This window comes from Vanacampus margaritifer, chromosome 5, assembly GCF_051991255.1.
Source record: "Vanacampus margaritifer isolate UIUO_Vmar chromosome 5, RoL_Vmar_1.0, whole genome shotgun sequence".
NCBI lineage: Eukaryota > Metazoa > Chordata > Actinopteri > Syngnathiformes > Syngnathidae > Vanacampus > Vanacampus margaritifer.
Genome location: NC_135436.1, coordinates 17,161,406 through 17,183,258, shown reverse-complemented (window position 1 = coordinate 17,183,258; position 21,853 = coordinate 17,161,406). Strand labels below are relative to the sequence as shown.

Below are 21,853 nucleotides of genomic sequence, written 5' to 3'. Positions count from 1 at the left end.
GAATTGCCCTGCTCTACTTTGATGCTGCTCCACTGGCATCAAGCATGACAAAATATGACAACACTTTTCTCCATTTTTAAAACACACCACACACACACCATAAAAAGAGAATTGTTGAATACATTTAAAAGATTACACATCGAATTGTTGATCAATTTCAAAGAAATGCTTCATTTGGTAACACGCGAGTGAATGAAGTTAATCCAAAATGAATATATTAAGTTTAATGAACTCATAATTAATTAAACTTAATATATTCACTTTGGATTAATTTAATTCTATGATTTGTTTTCAAGTGATTTTTTGTTTAATTGGTCAACAATTCAATCTTTAATCTTAAATTGGTTCAACAATTCTCTTTTCTTTCTAACGTGTAGTTCTGACTAGAGATGGGAAAATGAAGCCTCATGAAGCACTTGTGATATTTTTTGACTCCTCTAGATGGCACTATTGGTTTAAAAAGGCAGTGGAAATGTAATACATTTTCATTGCACTAGCCTTTATATTTGAATCAAGAGCACAATCTAGAGGAGTAAAAAAATAGTAAAAGTGCTTCATGAAGCTTCATGAGGCTTCATTTCCCCATCTCTAGTTCTGACACTGATGTTTATTGATTTCAGCTCGCTATCTGTATTCGAAATGGATTAACAGACTGATCACTCTAAATTTTGGGCCAGTCTTTTGGGGTAAAATGTAGGAAAATAACAATTAAAAAGCACTGCATCAGCCCACCGGGCATCTGCCCTGTATGCCAGATGGCCAGTCCAGCCCTGGTCTGTAACATGCTTTCATCAAAAATGCCCCCAGGTTCGAGAATCAAAAACATACTGTCTATTTACTGAGTACATCTTTCCATTATGGAATTGGCTAATTATGTCTGTTTCATGCAGGGAGCGAGGACCTATCCTGTATTATAAAGGGCTGGGCACCTTGAATGATAAAAAAAATATGTAACTGAACTAAACCAAATGGAACCAAACTGAACTCAGAAATGAACGGAACAGAATTGACAGGAACTGAAGTGAAACTGAAATGAATCATTTCCTTAAGTTGCATTTCTGTGCAGATCAGTGAGTCACTTACAGGCGTCGATCCAAGCCCAGAATCGGGACTCCGGTGCACGGAAGCAGGCAAGTGTGCCACACCGAGCTCGGAGTAGTGGGACAAGTGGGATTTGGGGAGGCTGTCGCTGAGAGTGTTCACACCTGAAGAACTGAAAGGAGAAAGAGAAGCGCATGATGTTTGTCTGTAACGGAAGCTGTGGTGTGCAGTGAGAACCTGACCACCAGCCGAGCGCTTGAGTTACAGCCTGGGACACCTGAGCAGGTCTGCCACTGGTTTATAATAGTCTGTGTGCACCTCTATAATTGATTGAATTATACCAGTTTGGGCTTTAGTTATCTAATGACTTTACACCCTTTTCAAATATTACATAAGGCAAAATCAACATATTTGCTATTGTCTAATGGTGGATGAGGTAAATTGGAACTTCAACCATGGACAAATAACAAAATTAAAGTTAATTTACCATACACACATTCAAATAAATTAATAACTTTTTCTTTTAATTGTTTTTATTTTGCCGTTGAAAAAGGACAAAAAGGGGGAAAAGTACATATTAATGGACAAAAATAAAAAGGTTTTTTTCCAAAGCCATCTCCTATAAAATATTTGCTAGCTTCAATAATATATAAAAAAAAATACAGGAGGTACATACTGTATATAATTTAAACATGTGTACATTCCTTTTTATTTAATTTAATTTTTTTTATTGTATTTTTCTGGAGACATGACATGTCAAATCGGTAAAATTACCAAATGATCAATACTGAGCTCTCCAGAAAAAAAAAGAAAAGTACATTCCTTTTTAAACAAATTGTATCTTTTTTTTCCTCATAAAAACAAAAACAACAACAAAACAAATCAACGAAAAAAAAAAGAGTCTTTACCAACGACTATCTAAACAAGAGAAATGCAACTCATCATAACACAAAAACAAACTAAAAACTGAATATAAAGAAATAACTTCCCTATTTGCGCATACTTTGACTACCGGTAAGTAATAAAAACACACTAACAGAGTCACTCCAGGTTACACTTAAAGTGTTATCTGATGTTTGGCGCCAAACAATACTGGTGTGAGCTCACCTTTCGGACATGTCCCAATCTTGTGCTGGTGAACTCTGCCAGTCTTTAGCAACACATTGCGAGTAGTGGCATTGGGCTTTGCAAAGGTGCGACTCCGACCCATGGAGGTGAATTCTTGCGCTGGCGTTCACTGCGAGTAACTTTCCTCCTGCTCTTGAGCTGCCTCAGTCAGGTGAGACGCTCCTAGTGCTACAGGACTGTAGCTCCAGTGTTGCCTAGCAACCGTGTTCCAGTGAAGAAGGTGAAAAACATTACAAGGTTGATAGAGCACACCTAGTCAAGGTGAAAAATAATCTTATTTGACTATTTGATTACTTTATGAGAGCAACTTAATAAATATAAAAGATGTTTTATTTGTCCTGAGTTGCCTTCTTTGTTTTATAATTGCCTGCTGCTGCCACATGGCTCATGTTACTGGAGGCTTCCCTTTGTTCTGAATTTGTGTTCACAAAACTGTTTTGTGCTTTAAGACACTCATTTATGGAGCATTAACAAAAATAATTATTACAGCATATGATAAATCAACATTTAATTGTGGCGTTCCTCAGAGATTAATCCCTGGCCCATAGTAGTTAGTTCCCCTTTGATTACCCTGTACAAAATGTACAAGTTATCTTTCAAACATTCATTCGCAGGCGAGCTGGAGGCTCTCACAATTGACTTTGGGTGAAGAGGCGTGGTCGGTAGCCAATCGCAGGGCACATCAAGGCAAACCACCATTCACACTCACACCTCTACGTAATTTACATGTCTTCAATGGGCTTAACATGCATGCGTTTTTGTATGCCTTTGCTGAATTTCTGCCCAATGACAATCTTCAAGATGGACCACTCAGAATGTTAGATTTGCACTTGAGCAATGAAAATAGCATGCAAAATGGATCATAAAAGGTGTCAGTTTCCTTTCTTTTCTTTGGTCCTTCCTCGGGTCTCCTGACGGCCTCACGACTCTGGCTGGAAGTGTTCGGTTTAGGTGAACGGTATGGGATTTTTTTAAATAGGTTTTAGGTGAACTAATGAATACACACACACACACTCACACGCACGGCCATACACATACTCACCCACATACAAAAAAAAAAAAAGAGAGCAATGATGACACGTCAAATCGGTAAAATTACCGAATGAATACTGAGCTCTCCAGAGAAAAAAAAAAAAGAAAAAAAAAGTCAGTTTATCGTATCATACAGTACATCACAAAAAAAGACAAGTTTAAGCTTAAGATCTTTTTATTGATTATAAGAGTGTATACAGCTGGTGTTATTGTCTCCTTAAATATGTACAGCAAAAATTGGTGCAGTGGATCTTTTTTTCAGTGCGCCAGCAAGCCTCAGTTGGTCTCTATGGCAACTCTGCAGTCTCCTTAGCTCACCTGTGAGATGCCCAGCAAAACTTGCTCAACCACTCGCATGTGATAAGGCATATAATAGTTCTTCGGCAGTTTAGTCATGTGCCAACGGTGTGAAAAAAAACAAACAAACAAGATTATGGTCTGCTCGATGTTCATTACTAAGACTGATGATTACGTGATTTAGCCACAATAAATACTGAGCATATACAGTAGAACACTGTTAAATATATTAAAGGGCAACACAAGGTACAAATAGTTAGTGTTGGTTAGTATTTTTACAAAAGAAAAGATTTAAATGTTCTTGTGGATTGTGCGTGTGTGTATGTATATAGCAGACAAACTAAAACATGGTTCTGCATGAATATCATGTGTACTCGCATAGAATACTCTCCATTACTTAACTAGAGAATATTTACAGTTTAACTCTCCTTGTGTCTACATCCATAGAGCTTTCTGTATCAAAACACACTTTCAATATACTGTACAGTATAGCATAATAATCAATACTTGATATCTTTATAAAATACAGCTGCGGGTGATGATAAAAGTGGTGGGATTAATCTGATTGGCTGAGAATGAGTGACATCACGCCAGGGGTTACACTGAGTAAAAGTCATGGTCGTTAGGCTCGATGACTTCAGGGGTGAGGACCCTGCCCATGAAGAGGATAGACCCTGAAGGAACACACACATACACACAGATGCACAATATGGTTTAGTGTTTTTACACAAAGCAACACGATGGGCTATATTTTCATAGACAGGCATAAAAACTGGCACGTTTTCATTTCTGTTTCTGGTGAACCGTTTTCTATTACATGCCCCTGACGCACCTGACAATTTAGTGACAGAACGCAGTCTAGACTTTACGCCAGGTAAAATAAGGGCTAAGTTGTGGTGCAGGTGGCGCAGTGTAATTTTTGATAGATTTGATCCAGGTACAGGCAGACAGATTCTACACTTTGCTTATAAGTGTGGTGGATGTTGTATTTCTTTCATAAATATGACAACAGGGTACATCGGACCCTACGAATCCTTATGGAAATAAATTTATTGAATGCATCATTACTATCATCGTTATTATTATATTTTCAAAAACAGCCATATGCATGGTGTGGGGGGTGTAGATGCGTGTCACAGTTGGACACAAAAGATTGGGGGTGGAAGGCCGTCTGTTCACTCCCACAACAGAGCAAACACCCCTTCCTAACTGCGCCCATCTACAAAAATACCAAAAGAAATCAAACTCCACCGATGCCCACACTTAGACTGCACCTTGCACTAGACTTGGGCTGGGCACGAGAATAGGGCCAGATGTGTCAAGTTACAAACATACACACACACTCACATACCTGTTCTCCGATTTCTGATGATGAAGAAGAATGGGTGATCAGCCATGACTTGTGGGTATAGCACCAGAGTCCTGGTCTGGGCGATCATTCCTGTGAGACAGACAAGAAGAAACCCCCTGAAGCAAAAATATCATTTACCACTAGAAGGTGGAAATGTGTACAGTTTAACATTCCCCATTTCCCCATAGCAGGATAGGTCAGGTCCTAAGGTTTGAGGTTCAAATTTTAGCTGTTGACAGTTTAAGTAAAAAAAAAAGGGGAAAAAAGTTGATTATCTAAAAATTTAAACTATTTTTTAAATTATTACATTTAATGTGTTTTTTTTATCTTCTGTATTTATAATTGTTCTTTAACCAAGAATGTATATACAGGTATATTTTTATTTCTATTCAAATACCTGATTATTCGCTAGAATTTTCTGTAGGCTATCCGAATACCAAAATATTCGATAGTTGCAGCCCTAATAATATTAATTATGAGTTGTTTTGAGGCACACCCACACAAACTCTTTCACCACACACCCCTGTCACAACTAGCTTGCGCCCCACAATCCATACTGCACACGCTGCACCCCAACTTAAAATTTTTGCTCACATAAATAATATATATTATTATAAATTCAATTTGGTCCAATAGGAACTTACATAATTATAGTGATTCAAATAATTTTATTTGTCTTAATATTTGTAAATGTTTAAACATTTTCTTGTTTTGAACAAAAATTAAATAATCATGATTTTAATTATTACCAAAATAATCGTGATGATTATTTTTTCCATAATCGAGCAGCTTAGCTTCTTCCAGAATGAGTGAAATGAAATGAAATGTATGTGACACAATACTGGGTGTGCCCTCTTCCGTTTGCATGAGTAAACAAATTTGCACTTATTTTAAGATGACAGTTATCACCCTCCTCCTAATAACAAACCACATCAATATTTACCATATTCTTAATAGCACCAGGGCGGGCTAAACTGCAATAATAGTCTACCTGATCCGACAGCTCCCTCCGCTCCCTCCTCAGTCACCTCCAGGTAGGCTTTCTGCACTGCCCTGCCAATATAAAGCTCCCTCCCACCTGAAACAAATTACACAAAGACAAAACAAAGATCATCACTTGCTTTTTTTTAGGGCACATCCATCAAAGACGTTAAGACAATGTGTGCTACAAGAGAGTGCCGCTGCAGGGACCTGACGGAGAGACAAAAAAAAAATCAGGTTCTCTGTGAACAAACTGCAGAAAGAACATAACATACATTCACATCAGTAGTAATACTTTGAAAGGGGCTGTCATTTTTTCCAGATTATTTCTCCATGCCTACATATACATTCATTTCTCTCACTGAATCTATTTTTACAAGGGGATGCGACAGTTTCAACCTGCCCACTCAATGGCAGTTACCTTGGTTACCTCAGCAAGTACTGGAGGCAACTTCAGTGCAGCAAATCAACACATAATGAACCAACTTTGATTGTAGGTTTATTTTGCATCTCTAGCAACCACACTGATTTGATTTCAAAAATCATTATATTGGTCATATGTCGGATGTTTCATAGACCACCGTGCCTCACCCGTCATAGCAGAGAGATCAGCATCCTTAGTGAAGATGCTCTTTATTCCGAGCTCCTGCAGAATTTCTTTAAGGTCCATTTTCTGCTCCACTTTGAACCTAAATGATGCAGTCGCAACATTAGGAAAAAAAAAACCCTCTCAGTACGATATAGTGCAGTTTTACATCACTGTATATGACTACTAGCACAGTAATACATAATTAGTGATGGGAAAATGAAGCACTTGTGATATTTTTTGACTCCTCTAGATGGCACTATTGGTTTAAAAAGGCAGTGGAAATGTAATACACTTTCATTTCACTAGCCTTTATATTTGAACCAAGAGCACCATCTAGAGGAGTAAAAAAAATAGTAAAAGTGCTTCATGAAGCTTCATGAGGCTTCATTTTCCCATCTCTACATATACATAGTTAAATCCAGTCTGGTTATGAGGTTTTCAGTGGAGCTTTACTTGACTTAATCCAGTACAGAAACCATTAATACTGTCAGGGTTTCCCCCAGAAAACTTGCTAAGCCTGGTGGTCAGGGACGGACTGAGAACCAAATTCCGGGAAAATATTCCTCCAAGGGATTGGGGATGTGGACAACGAACAACATGCGGCAAAACCTATTGAGGGCAAGCGCCAAATCATCCATCTTCAACATACAGAGATTACAATTCATTGACTAGAGGGCGGGGCTGGGGGGTCCGCCTTGCCTATAATGGATTGGGGGAAACCCTAACCCTAACCCCTGTATAAAAATGCATTAAAACAGCATGTAGCTGTAACATGTGCATCATATGGAGCAGTTCTGAAACAATATTTGTCAAATAACATGACAAAACTTCAAATAAAATAAAATAAATCACATTCAGAGATTCTGATAATAAAATGTATACTTTTTTTTGCAAATTGCTACATTTACATTTTGCTATTGGAATTTGGCTGGAAAAGTTATGCTGCCAACCAATCACTGGACGGAAAATTATGACATCATCGAAGGGGACAGCTTGAGAAACAATCTGATTTACTCTTTCACAAGCTTTGAGCTTTGTGTCTTAAAACAATGATGCGGCTACCAGCCATTTACGGATTTTTACAGACTAATGAGCTACGTGCTGTCAATAACTTTAGGACCAATCCCAGTACTATCCCAGTTCCAGATATGCCGCCGACCATTGATGATGTAAACTGAGGCGAAAGCGTTGTGAAATTACGTTTTGGAAAGACTTGCTGTACAAAATAATTCTTGCCGTCCAAGAAAACGACTGGCTTTCAAGGCTGAAATCTGACATCCACATATATGGACTGGAAGCAATGCAGTTGACAGAACTATTACGAAAAGATGTTTTTTTGTGTCAAAGAGCGTTTTTATTGCACGAATGAGTGAGTTCTTACCGGGGCAGATAGACTTCCACCTTCTGCCGTTTAACATTGTTGGCCCATTCCTCCAGCAGTGGCGCTTTAATGATTGGCTCCAGAGAAGCCAACGGCACTTCCTGCCGAGGCAGGACGATCATCATGGACATGTCGTCCCCCTCGTACGGCATCTCTAAGACCTGGTAAACACCGCCAGCTTCCTGGGAGCCATCACTGAACTCACCTGGGGAGAGAAAATAGATGTGAATTAAAGAAGGTTAGACACGCACACACAAACATTTGCACTGATGGTTGCGGTGTGTCCTGCTTTACTCGGCTTGTGAGTTCCCTAAGGAGGAACTCGTGCAGATGAACACCTCTTCGGGCACATTGAACGACACTATTGATTACAGCTTGCGAGGCTGCTTAAACTCTAATTAAAAAGCATTCATGCAGCACTTTGAGGACTCAAACGGGATTTGCCTTTAAAAACTGCCTCCATTCAGCCTGAGTTAGGTAACGTTGCCTTCAGAAGAAGAGGATGCACCAGTGCGTGATTATATGAATATGTAGATGATACAGAAAAATGTATTTACCTTTAACAAACTCACATCTACTACAAACAAAACACATACACATCAAACGGGGTTAGAATTTAGAGTTGAACCAAACCTTTCTTGAAAAATGCACTACAAGAGTCAAATAAAACCAGAACTTCAAACAATCATCTTTAAAATTATATTTCAGTTTGTCACATTAAAAGGCGTTAAATTATGGGATGGCACTTGCTGCTGACAAGATAAGGTTTCATGGTAGCTGAGGGAGAAGGAAATAAAAGAGAATAAAAACTCAACTCAAGTTTTATGTTTGACACCCTCCCTCCTTTTAACTTGATGAGATGAGGCAATGTTGCCGCAGAGATTGTGGGTGTTTAACTTGAACACAACACAATGCTTCTACAAAAATGAATATTAAAAACACACGGCCATTTCTCCACGGACCTGTCCCTATTCTTCAAAACTCACACACATTCACAGTCAACTCCCTCCAAACAAACAGGCATCAGTATTTGAGCAGCCTGCGAACGTTGGCGTTCGCAAGTGTGCAATCTCACTGCACCAAAAATAGCGCAGATGCACCAACTTCAGGAGCGATGCAGAGAAAGGTTGATGTAATTTCCTTTGGCAGCACATCAGATTACAAAATAACAGCGGAATACAGAGGCAGATACTCGCTGTTTCACTCAAAGGCATTCACCCGCTATTGCAATGTGATTAATCTGCTCCCACCTATTTATGACTAGTGTGACTAGTGAAGAAAATGGCACCAAATGAGGCAATAAAGAAAAGTTAGCCATAGAGCAGCATTGGGCCTGAAAAACTGAACAAAATAAAATGTTAAAATCAATTTTGATACTAGATCAAATATAAAGATGTTTGATACCACTACTTGTGTTCAACTCTTGAGATCCCACTAGTACTTTTTATACATACCCCCCCCCCCCAAAAAACAACAACAACAACAACAATGACAGACAATTATAAATAGACCAAAAAAAAACATTTTTAATTAAAATGACATTAAATTAATGTCAATTTGCTATTCTAATTTTGAATTATTTCTAATTTTGAAGTTCCCGATCGTAAAATGGCTACGAGAGGACGCTCAATGCTGGTATCGGCCGCCGTCGCGAGTATCGATACCTTTTGAAAAAAGGACAGGTATTGGCCCAATCCAACACAAAGACCTTCAAATAGTGAATAATAACTAATAACACAACTATCGAATGTCCTTTTTAAATAGCCCCAAAAGACCAAACGTTAAGTAATATATAAACAGCATTGGATTTGTTATTTTTTGTTTTGTTTTTTAAGACACTACACTGCCTTGACATATTAAAAACATATTGAAAAGATGGCCGATATCAATTTTGATTTTGTGATACATCAAACACAATAGAATTCCTATAACATAAGTAAAGAAAATGAATAAATAAATGAATGAATAAATAAATAAATAAATAAATCATTGTTTTTCCATTCATTTGTTAGCAATGAACTTTCTGGTACATTGAACTGCTGAAGTGGTAAATTTCTCCATCCAAAATCAATTGGTTCTTTCTTCACAAATGAAATCTGTGTTTTTGTCTTTTCTTGTTCGGCTAAATAACAAAACAATAAGAAAAACAGACCAAAACCGTTTTTCTTGTGATGAGCACAACATCAAACATTTTAGATGTATCTTCAGGAAATACCAAGGCACTAAAGTATACGTCATGAGTGATGACAAGCTAATGTTACCGTAGTAGAAGTCTCCTTGCTGATACATCATGAGCGTCTGCACTTCGGAACCATCGTCTCGGCTGAAGGAGAAGGTTCTTGTGTTTTCCGGCCTGAACTGACTTTTCCAGAAGCCTTTGAAGTAGATGGCGTTGACCATGGTCAGACGAATCACGCTGCTGAAGTCCTCGGCAGACAGAAGGTCACTGATCTTACCTACAAGGAAGTTGGTTGTAGAGCGTATGCTCGGTGAAGTGAAATGAGTCTATTAGTTTCCTTTTCTTACTCACTCTCTGTACGATTCTCTACCCATCTGTTGATCTCTTCGGCGACAGTTGCTGATTCGCTGAAGTCAACGGTCTGAATATTGGCTCCAAAAAACTTCTTCACCAGATGCATGAACTCGGGGTTGAAGGCAATGCCCTCTTGAAGGAAGAGACTGTTGGCCAAGCGGACCGTATACTGGGTGTCATCCTCAGGTAGCGCCGCCGTCAGGTTCTGGAGTAACGAGAATTCCGCACCTGGAGGGCACAAAGTATGTTCATATAACAAAGGAATGGGTATGCGGGAGAAAAACATCACTGTGTATAAGCTTTTCTGGGGGAAAATGACATCAATGAGATCCACTTGTAAGGAATCAATATATACAAAATAATCCACCTCCCCTAAAGCAGTGATTACCAACCTGGGAATGTGCCACAAGAGATCATTGGAGTGTCGCGGGAATTTTCTGAATTTCACTTTATTTGTCAAACAAATATAGCTTTGTTCATCTATGCCAACAATACAAGTACGTACATGTGTAACCAGCTTTTGTGACATGTTTTCCAATGTAAAATATGTGTCTTGGCTAAATAAAGGTTGGGAAACACTGCTAGAGCTAATTAGTGTTTCCTACAGGTGTGAATTGCCCAATATGTTGCGATTTGATCTGTATCACAATTCACAGGGCACGATTCGATTCGATCCCGATTAATCCCAATACAAATCTATAAGTCAATTATTACGTTTTTGTTCTTGTTTTTTTACTCAAATTTAGAAAATACTAATAAGTAAACTTGTACATTGTAAGATTTGTATGAAAATGTACTGCAGGCTTATAACTGTGAGTCACTGGTTGCAATCTGTTTTATGTTTGAACAGCATTGAAATAAGGCTTAATGTTCCATTAATATAACATTCTTCCATGCTTAAAGTGCAAACCCTAAGCCTAATTAAGACATTTTGTTGAATCTTTCCATCAAAAATTGATCTTAAAAAATTGATTCGGCTGCATATTGAATTAGAATTGTGCGCTGTAAAAATCGCGATATATTGCCAAATCGACTTTTTTTTTTTTTAAACACCCTTAGTGTTTCCTGTTTTTGTCTCCAGAGTAAGACTAGCTAGTCTAAGCGTACGCAAGATTGTCATTTTCTTTCTTTTGGTATTTTGACAGACCAGTGCCGATAGAAGAGGGCGTTTGCGTCATTGCAGGAGGGAATGCAGCTGCCTCCCAGCCAATTGAAGCAGCTCCCCTCATTAATCCATTGAAATTCAGTACAGAAAGAGGCGCACGTTCATCATGATATGGGCCTTGCACCCCCAATTGTGCAGCTCTCTGTGGTGGTGTAACACTGAGCGCACGAGCACTTGTCTACAAAAATAGGGCCTTAGCTATAAGAACAATTTAAAATGTAATATATGATAATCAAAACCAAAAACGTTATAAAAATGAGAGCGTACCCCCACTATAGGCTAGGCTTTTTTTTTTTACTTGACTAACATTTATTAGTTTTATTAATACATATTTATTTATTAATAAGCATTAACATATTTGTAAGGTGTAATATGGCCACACTTAAAGGGTAAGTAAAACACTTTTTTCCCCTTTACAATATTGTATGCCCCTATGTAGCCCCACTAGTCTAAACACTATATTCTGATCAATATTTTGTTTGTGGAATACTTAAAACACTGTGATGTCATTTTCAGTTGACAGTAGGTGACAAAATGGCTGCCCCCCTGACATGGATAAAAAAAAAAACTGGTGCATTTCACTGCATCACATTCCACAAACCCAATATTAATCAAAATAGTGTGTTTAGACTACTGGGTGCACATACAACATATTATTGTAAATATTTTTGGGGGGTTGACTTTCCTTTTAAAAGAAGAAAAATGACTACAAGAATAAAATCATGGGCTTTAAAAAATATTTTGATTTAATTCATACTGTGGAAAAAAATTGTCTTAAGTATAAAATATGTAATTTGAAAATATTACAATGTAACTAATATGAGCATAGACCTATGTCCTAGTATACTAGCTAAATATTTTCTAAATATTGATTTAATTTTAACTTAATCTTAACACTATGACTATAATTCTCTGAACTTAAGAATGTATTTCTGCACTCATTTGTCTTACAACCTTTAATCAAAAAAAAAAAGCTATTAATATTGCACATTTTTTTCACCTTATCAGACTATATTTGGATGATAAAACTTTTTTTTCCCCCAGACAATTATAGTTTAGTCTTGTGACTTTGGAAATATATAAGTAGACCGTAATTTAATTGAATGATATTTGTTTCTTTCATTGCTTTAATTTGTCTCTAACTGGGAGAAATCAAATTATATAGTAATATAGCGGTATAGAGAATGGATGAATGAGTTGAAGCAGCTTTGTCTCTCCACATAAAACTGTCAAATTCTATAAATGTGTTTGTCACCTGGCAGCAGGTTGTCAAATCCGACAGCCTGTCGGATCTCCTCTAGCGACGCCCCCCTGGCTCCGAGCTCGACCATGCCCAGGGCCAGGGCCACGCTCAAGGGGGAAAAAACAATGTTGTCTTGACCCCCTGTCGCCTGCAGCTGATGGTACAGTCTGACAGAGAATTCTGATGTCATGTCCTCCGGAATGTCCGCCGCCCGGCAACTGTAGCCCAGCAACAGGATGGAAAGGAGGAGGAGGAGAGGGGACGAGGTGTCCAGGGTCCACATTGCTGCGATGACAGCTGAACGGGGGGAAAAAAAAGATGTCATGTGAAATGAAGAAACAGAAGAGAGGAATAGATTGGCAAAGGAAAGACATGATAAAACACAAGGAGAAAAGATGGAAAGATAATGGGATATATGATGAGTGGATTAGGGAGCGATAATGGGATTGGGAGGCCAAAGAGATGGGGATAGAATGATAGTGTGATGACAAGATTATTCATTAAAAAAAGGCAGGAATTACAATATTGCGAGATGGTGAGAGATAAATGTGTACGGGTGGATATTGTACATAATGATGAAGGCCAGGAAGAGGATGAATGGATGAGAGGAGAGAGCAATGGAGGAAGAGAGTCAGCAAAAGAGGTTATACTAGACTTTTTATGGCCAATTTGGCAGTTAATCTCCCAGCATGCCGGCTGTGTAGGACAACTACAGGCAATTTGTTATAAACAGCAGTAAACTAGCCCAAATTAAAGCAGGAATAAAAAGCAAACAGTTTATTGGAACAGATGCATTTTATCTGCAAATTATTCGCGGGTCTTCTGAATATATACTGCAGTGAAGAAGAAAACATAAAACTAATTGTTCACTGTTCATGAACCATTAGCCCACATTAGCCTCGTCAGTGCCTGTCACATTTTAAGACAGTTAAACTCAATATGAAGTCAACGGGCCGCTGAATTTTGAGTGTCTGTCTCTCAGCCTGAAGTTTGTGGGTTTGTTCCTCAACTATTGAGTAGCTTTTTTCTTTCTTTCAATAAACTGGTAAAATGTGATTAATACTCTCCTTTACTAATTTACTTTGAATTTCTGAGTGAAAAAAAAAAGTAACTAGATCTATTTTTTCAAGTAAATACAGTGGAACCTCGGAGTTCCACTGTATTTCAACCAAAAAATCTGATTAAAAAATGCTTCGGAGTTTAAACTCATTTTACGGGGTTTGAACACCCAAGTAAAGCAAGCTAAGCCGAACGTACCGTGAAAACTTGTAGCCGAGTGAAGCCGAGTGAAGCCGAGCAAAGCCGAGCAAAGCCGAGCAATGCCGAATGCTCACGTTGTGGTAGTTGAGATGATACACTGCTCATTTCCAGTCAGATCGCGAATAATACCGGAGATTCTCCATACATTTGTTGGTGCATTTAGATTTTTTCCTCGACAATTTTCTTCGCTCAAAGACAGACAACAGTGCCAGTGGCAGCAAAGAAAAACATACAGTGCTACGAACCACATTGGAGATTATCGCGCCGTTGTAACTACCGTGACTACTTCTGTAAATACTGGCAAGAGGACAACCCTTAGCTGTTCAACAACCTGCCTGACATTAAACAACGTACGCAAGGACCACTTAGTAGTCTAACGACGTAAAATACACAAACTCAGCACTGAACTAAAGCTAGCATTAACATAGCATTTATCATCCACTGATGCCATCACACCACAAAAAAAAAGGTAAGGTATTTTTTTAATGTTTAAATATTGTACTGTACTGTAAATGTAAAAAACATGAATAGAAATTAAAATAGGAATTTTCTGTTTTTGGAGCTTGGGAACGGATTAATTGCATTTACATTATTTCCTATGGGAAACATTTTTTTCGGAGGTTGAACAATTGTGACTTTGAACACTTCGCAGTGGTTTTAACTATACATTTCCATTTCAAATGCATGGCTAAACATTTGATGGTAAGAATTTTTTTTTTTTAACTCGTCCTTCCAAAAAGGGCTCTCTGTATTGAAACGGTTCTTACAGCCTTTAGCCTGAAAAGAACCCTTGAAGAAAGCTTTTCTCAAAAAAGGGTATTTCAGAAGGAAATAGTTCTGGGTTGAACCCCTGCCCTTCAAGAACCTCTTTGGAACCCTGACTTCTAAGACTCTATGTTAAGTCCTTCCACACCAGATAAATTCATGCATGCCTTTACAGACATACAGAGGCAAAGACCTTGCCAAAATGTTCATGCAAAGTAGGGAGCTAACCAATTGAAAGGCTGGAATCTGCTGGTCCGCTTTTTTATGTGCAGGTGACAAAAAGCATCAGAATGTCCACAGCAACACCAACAATAGGCAGCATCTACAACATGAGCACCCCTCACAGTTTTTTTTTTTTGTTTACTGTACTTTCCTCTCATGCCCATCAGATGGTCTGAATCGGTCCAGCCCTTTTGCGTCCAACTACTGACCTGGTATTGACTAGAGATCAACTCCAAAAGGTTTCAGCCTTCTGCACAGTGACGAATGTGGATAACCGACAGTGACAAAAGCAAGAACCAGCCAGACGCTATTAGTTATAGCACTGCTGTCTGTGAGTATCAGCTGAGGAGAACACAGTGGAGTAATGAAGAGTTACATGAATTAGGATTTTTTTTTTTATCTCAAAGATGTGAGTAGTATATTACTTGTTGATTAGTGCTCTTATCAATTATAGTAAAAGTGTTTGCGAAGATTCACATGTTGGATTTTGACGACTATTTGGGAAATTAAAATAATTTTCTCAAATCCTCACTGAACGAGGGGAAGGGGAACATATAAAACAGTTATTTAACTACTAGCTTAAGCAGTCAGATAACAGATTTTAAAAGACCTAGTGTTGAGGTGGAAATAAAACTTTTGCCAGTGCAGCACACAGATGCGGAAGGCTGGCATGTGACTAAACCAAATACAGAACAGCTGCAGGAAAGGATTAGAGCTAAAAGGCAACTGAAAGTTCTTAACCTTATGAGAGGAGAGATGAACGTTTGTGTGCGACTCCGTAAGCACATTCTGACCTTTTGAGTTGCGGCAAACTGTCCACAAGAAAATCCTTCCCAGCAGCCAAGTGAAGCCTCTCTTTAAGGGCGCTACTCATGAAGGGTTTCCAGCATACCTTGCAGGTAAGGAAGGAAACCAAACACCCCCATCTGTTGAACATCTTTCACTCTCTCGTGACTAACACAACCAAATCATCTGGAAAATCCCCTAATCTTGACCATTTGATTCATTACATGTAATTAAACGGACCGCCATTTAAAAGTAGTCCCTAATCTCTCCCGTGTAATCCGGCGGTTGACATTTGCACAATTAAAAAGTGACGTCAGCTAGCAGTGTAATCCTTACTGCCATTTAAACTATACACTTTGAGGTTGCATGCTTGGGAGGCCGATGGACTTTACGGATGAACATGGACACGGCTGGATCACGTCCGCAGATGTGCACGCATTCACTTTGACCTACACGTTTGCTGCAGAAGACAAGGTTACCTAGGCAACAGCGAGTGATGGATGGAGATGTACTGAGGTGTCAACTTCACCAGCGTAAGTCCTCTCTCTCTTTTCCAACACATCTTTCCTTTACAAAATGTAAAACGGATCTAAAAATTGTTTTAAGTTCACTATGGTACCCAGAGAAATGTGTTTTTTTTTTTTCTCGCCAGCATGCGTAGTACACATCACGTTTTGGTGCATTCGATGTTAAAAGGAACAACTGCTATCATACCTTTGTTGTGCCAACTGAGTGAGAAGTCAGTTGGTAATTAAGTGGCTAAATTTGGTTTATTGAAAATGACTTGCATTGTCGACTGGTTGCTGTTGAAAACAATTGTCTAACCACATTATTCGGGAACATGGGCCATAATACATCACAAGAGTGTATTTATACAGTCATGTATGACAAACGCAATATTTGGGCATATTGTACGACACTTCAATGTACCCTACATGACTTCAATTCAGTGAAAATAAAAGCATCAATTCTGTGAGTGTGTTTTGCTTTTTTCTGTGGGTTTTTACAACACTTTGTCACTCAAAGGTAAGCTATAGTGTTTAACTGTTTTAACAGTTTACTATATAATAGTTGTTTAGGGATGCTAGCTATTACTTTTGATACATAAAATTATATACTACAATAGAGCATCTTTCCATAAAATTAATGGTAATTTTCTATTTGTCTAATTTCTAAGTTCCTGATGGTGGTATCGGCCGCCGTCATGATTACCGATACCTTACAATAATGCTGGTATCGGCAGCGATACCTTGTATCTATACTCACCCATCCCAAATTGTTAACCATACTTAGATTGCTTAAAAATTAAGATATCAAGCAACTCACACAGGAATCATGTTTTTTTCATTTATCATACAAGTATATAGTGTTAAACAGAGACGGAGCTACGTGGTGGCCAGACACCCTCTAGCCACCCCCACACCTGGAGCTAAACTTTGATGTCTGTGATATTGCTACCATTTTCAAATGGATGCATTGTTCTTTGCACCTTTGATAGTCTGCTACAAATGATTAATATTAACTGCATATTTACACAGTAAATATACATTTGATCTGATATATAAAAAAAGCAATGTAACGGATAAAGAATGGCCACCCCACTTAAAGATTTCTGGCTACACCCCTGGGGTTAAATCATTCATAAAAAAAAAAAGTATGACCATCAATGTATGGTTAACGCTGGAAGAGATTTTTCATTCTCTTCTTTCTAATGGTAAACATTACTGAGAAATCTTAGCAAGATGGAGGTCAACCATGGTTGTGAATCGATTGTGTTCAACTTTCGAGGTTGGACTCAAGTTCAAGCCTCCATTGCTTTAATGTGTTACTATTGATACACACTAAATGTTCAATAGTACAAATTTCACATGATGTTCAATTTTATACCCGGATAATTCCTTCTTTTTTTTTCTTCATTTTTTTTTTTACTCTATAGTCCTACTGAAGATTTAATATTTGGCAGCATAATCCAAATAGAGCATTGCCAACATAAACAAAACTGCTTTGAATTGGTTAAAGTTTAACTGATTTTACTCCTAAACGATTTAAGAGTACAATCAGTTGAAAGAAGCAGATTAATTTTCTCTGACCCACTTCTTCAACAACCAACAGATATTTGCAGTGAATTGCTTTTACCGTTTCATCTCCAAATAAGCCTGAAGATCAAAACAGCAGTAAAGTAGGCCATCTGAAATGTATCTGTAGAGCCAAGTACAAACCTGTCTGCAGAAAAACAAGCAGCTACAAAACACCAAATGGTGACTACATATTCCTTAAGACTGTTCTAATTACTACGATAGCTACTCTTTCATATGCCACTCACCAAATGAGAACAAAACGGTATTTAAAAAAAAAAAAGGATAGATGGACATCATTGCTGCTAAGCACAGTTCACAGTGCTCAATCACAACTGCTGCTATAAACCAATCAGAACACTGTCAAAAGCTAGTCACAGCCTCTAGCATAGTAGAAGGAACTTACACCAAAAACAGCAATGCCACACAACACATCCGCTCCTTGTGCAGTTAACACAGCGTTTCATTAAAAAACTCAATTTAAGTCATGCTGTAGGATCGTCTACTTCAATTATCTCCGTACGTGGAGCAGGTGATTGCCGCTGCAACATCAGACTAATTTTCCCATCTGCAGCCCGTCCTCATCACACTGACTTGGCTGATTGCCTCCCTTGTTAGAAAATGACATAATGGCCAGCGGAACCTGCCTTAAGTCCCAGGATACTCACTGTACGCTTAACAGAGGGTGAAGAGAGAGGTTAACAACCCTTTATTAATCCCCACTAACAGAAGCCAGCGGCGAGAGGCTAAGGCAGAATGTGAAGAAGTTAGAAATAACTTCATTGATTGGGAGGTGGTGGATGAGCAAATACAGAAAACAAGAAGCCTAAACAGTTTGACCGACAGGAGGAAAAGGCAAAGATAGACGTTGATAGAAGCTAAAGGAATGTTGAGTGAAAATATTAGTCAGCCATGACTAAGGACTTGCATGTTGGCTAATAACCTGTGCTTGTCTTGAAAGGCTGAACTTGGGTGACCAGATGACCCCATTTAATCGGGACAGTCCCAAGTTTAAGGCTTGTGTCCCGAGTTGCGGCGGATTTCCCCAACCTCATTGTTTTCTCCCTGCAGATACCCAAGTCCCGTCCTGGCATGTTTTTAGTCCAGTTAGCAAGCCAATTGTTTAGTCCATGTGTATGTCAATCACACAGTTGTTGTAAAGATTCATACGACTGGTCTAATTGCTAACTACATCTAATCGCTAACAGGCGTGTTTTCGTCATACCGGAACTAGAACTACTTCCTGCTTCCGTGTCTATGAAATGTAGTCCTACTAGCCTAATGCTGCGGTTGCTGCTTAGACCCAACATAAGATCAGTTTTTCTGGCGGCATATTTCCAATGTTACAATAAGGGATGGGCACAAAATGAACAGCATAGCTAGCTTCCAATAACTGCCGGGACCGCGCAAAATAGGTTGGATAATGGTGGGACCTACAATGGCTACCAATGTAGCAGCTATAGGCTACGTAGCCTACTCCTGTTTACAGTGCTAAATCTAGCTCAGTAATGCTAATGCTGCTATTTTGTTGAAGCTGGACAGCATTCTCTTCTCTGTGACTATCCTGACTGTACACTTTTACTCGCATGAATAAATGAATGGCCATGTTTGAAAGTCACACGTCAGTAAGGCGTCCGGGACCGCGTAAAATAGTTCGGATAATGGTGCGTGCATTGACTTGGTTAGTGGTATTGAACTGTCAACCAAGATAGCATTTAACATTTGCTAAAGCGATCACAACCACTGGTCCCCAGGGCTTGTGATTATTTGTTATACATACTTTGTACATTCAGCAAAATTGTAGTGTCTTGGTTTTTAATTTTGAAAATCTGGTCAAGCTAGGTTCTACAGCACAGAAACCCAACATTTCATGGGCATCATATTGCGCTGTGGTCTATTACTAACCCACCCTAACACCGTAGTAAAATCACAATTATGGTCATTCTTTGTATGAAAACAGGTGGGGACATTTTGTTATGCACGACCTAGTTCATGACACACTTGAACTGTCGTCAATTTAGTACACCCTTTATATAAAAATGGGACCTCGACGGTCAAATGCAATCCGTTCTAGGATGCTGATGGACTATCTACATGTTTTAGCGTGCCCCGACTAGAATGTGTATGAAATGGGGGTAGATGATGAGCATGATGATGAGGTCGAAAACAAAGAACCGCACAATGCATGCTGACGAGGAACCATTAACTGCTGAAGAAGACGACTCATTTAACACACAATATTTTCAGGCAAAAGTTCTGGTCTTCCAAAATTAAGTTGTGTAATAGTTTATACAACAAGTAAATCCTCCAAAGCAGTTTAGATATTTTTCTTTTAAATGTCTGTAACTCTACTATGTTGTTGTTTTTTTAATGACACAAAAATAAATCTACTTCATTGTATTTAGGACCACATAGTGTTTTTCATGCAAATTCCCATGTGTCCGAGCTCTACATTTTTAGTATGCTGCAAATTCAGCAACCACCAGCATGAAAGTATTTGAGGACAAACCAAGATGAAAGTTTTTATTTTAATTTTATGCAGCAGTGGATTTGATTACAGCATGAGGAGATACGTGGTATGTTTGTAACAACGCGGCCTTGATTGTTACAGCAAAGAGTGGGTTAGCCTGGCACACACACATGCACGCGTGGATGCTGATGGTTGCTGCGTGCACTTAGCAAGCAACCCTGCATCGCTTGTCTGTTTTGGTTTTGCAAGGCTGATTTGAAAGACATTTAATTATTGAAATGCAATTAGTGCAGTGCTTGGAAGAAATGGGCAGGACACACACACACACACACACACACACACATAGGCAATGTGCATAACACACCCATGGGAGGGCAGGCAACATATCAGAAGAGATTAACATTGGTTGCAATGCACATGGGATTGATACACTGCGATTATATATATATCACAATCCGCTGTATATATTTTTTTAAACTGAGATTATGGGTGAAATGTATGTGGTTGTTTGAATTTGAAAAGGAGAATTTTGAGGACATTAAATACAATATTAAAATAGGACATGATGGATTTCAAATGTAAAATATTAGGTTAAAATAAAAATATATTTTTGGACAAATCATTAAAATGAATTACAATTAAATTATTTACTGAAGTTACAGATGGATAATTTTAAATTACTTCATGATAGTGATTAAATTGTATAAATACCATTTAATCCGATGTTCATGTTCTGAGTTGTCACATCTCATCATGACATATTTTAGGGTCACATAAAGGTACACTGTACACAAACTCCATGATCTTATAATACATTTTAAATAAAATAAAACTAATGTCAGTTAATTAAGAACATACGCATTTGTTGGCAAATTTATACCTGCAGAAAGCATTAACAAATGTTATGCATTTCATTTGTGTATGTTTATGTGCGCGCGCGTGCGTGTGTACGCGCGAGTGCGTGTGAGGGGTGGGGACAGGATAGGACTGGGATAGTCCAACCTGCTACGTAAATTCACACTTACAACGCCTTTGCCATTTAATTAAAGGACACGAACCCTCACAAAGAACAAAAATATACATAAAAAGGAAAAGACGGTAACAAATAAATACATGTATGTCTATTACAAAAAACACAGCTATGTAAAATTATTTTTTAAAGTGAATTTGTTCTTCTACACCTGTTCCTTTATCAAACTTCTACATAATATAACAATGAAAATTCCATATAATGACAATGGCACAGTCGAATGATCCAAACACATCCAGATTGTATCGCAAAAACTGCAGCTTCCTAAACGTTTTACGAGTTCTACTAATTTGCCCAGGTTTATCATAACTAAGATTGTTTTTGTTTTGTTTTTTAAATTGGCGACCAAAACTGCTCTTACCGATGTTCAGCGTTCAAGGGGGATGGCTGAGATGACGTGCGTACTGTGCAAGCTCTCTGCTGCTCCTCTCCTCCGACGCCGCAGATCACTGACTGCATGCTGCTGTGCCGCAGACCCCGCCCTCCTACACGCCCATTGGTCCA

General features: G+C 38.5%; 1 protein-coding gene across 1 annotated transcript; it reads right to left on the bottom strand.

Annotated features, from left to right (window-relative positions):
- Positions 1-3,358: 3,358 nt before the first annotated feature.
- On the bottom strand, positions 3,359-21,821 carry serpini1 (serpin peptidase inhibitor, clade I (neuroserpin), member 1). The gene is made up of 9 exons (XM_077566972.1): positions 21,711-21,821; positions 12,754-13,038; positions 10,331-10,561; positions 10,062-10,256; positions 7,801-8,005; positions 6,422-6,519; positions 5,841-5,927; positions 4,850-4,939; positions 3,359-4,172 (listed from the first exon to the last, which is right to left on the bottom strand). The coding sequence occupies exons 2-9, from the start codon at positions 13,022-13,024 to the stop codon at positions 4,096-4,098; spliced, it is 1,254 nt and encodes a 417-aa protein (XP_077423098.1). The 5' UTR covers positions 13,025-13,038; positions 21,711-21,821; the 3' UTR covers positions 3,359-4,095.
- Between the last annotated feature and the right edge of the window lie 32 nt (positions 21,822-21,853).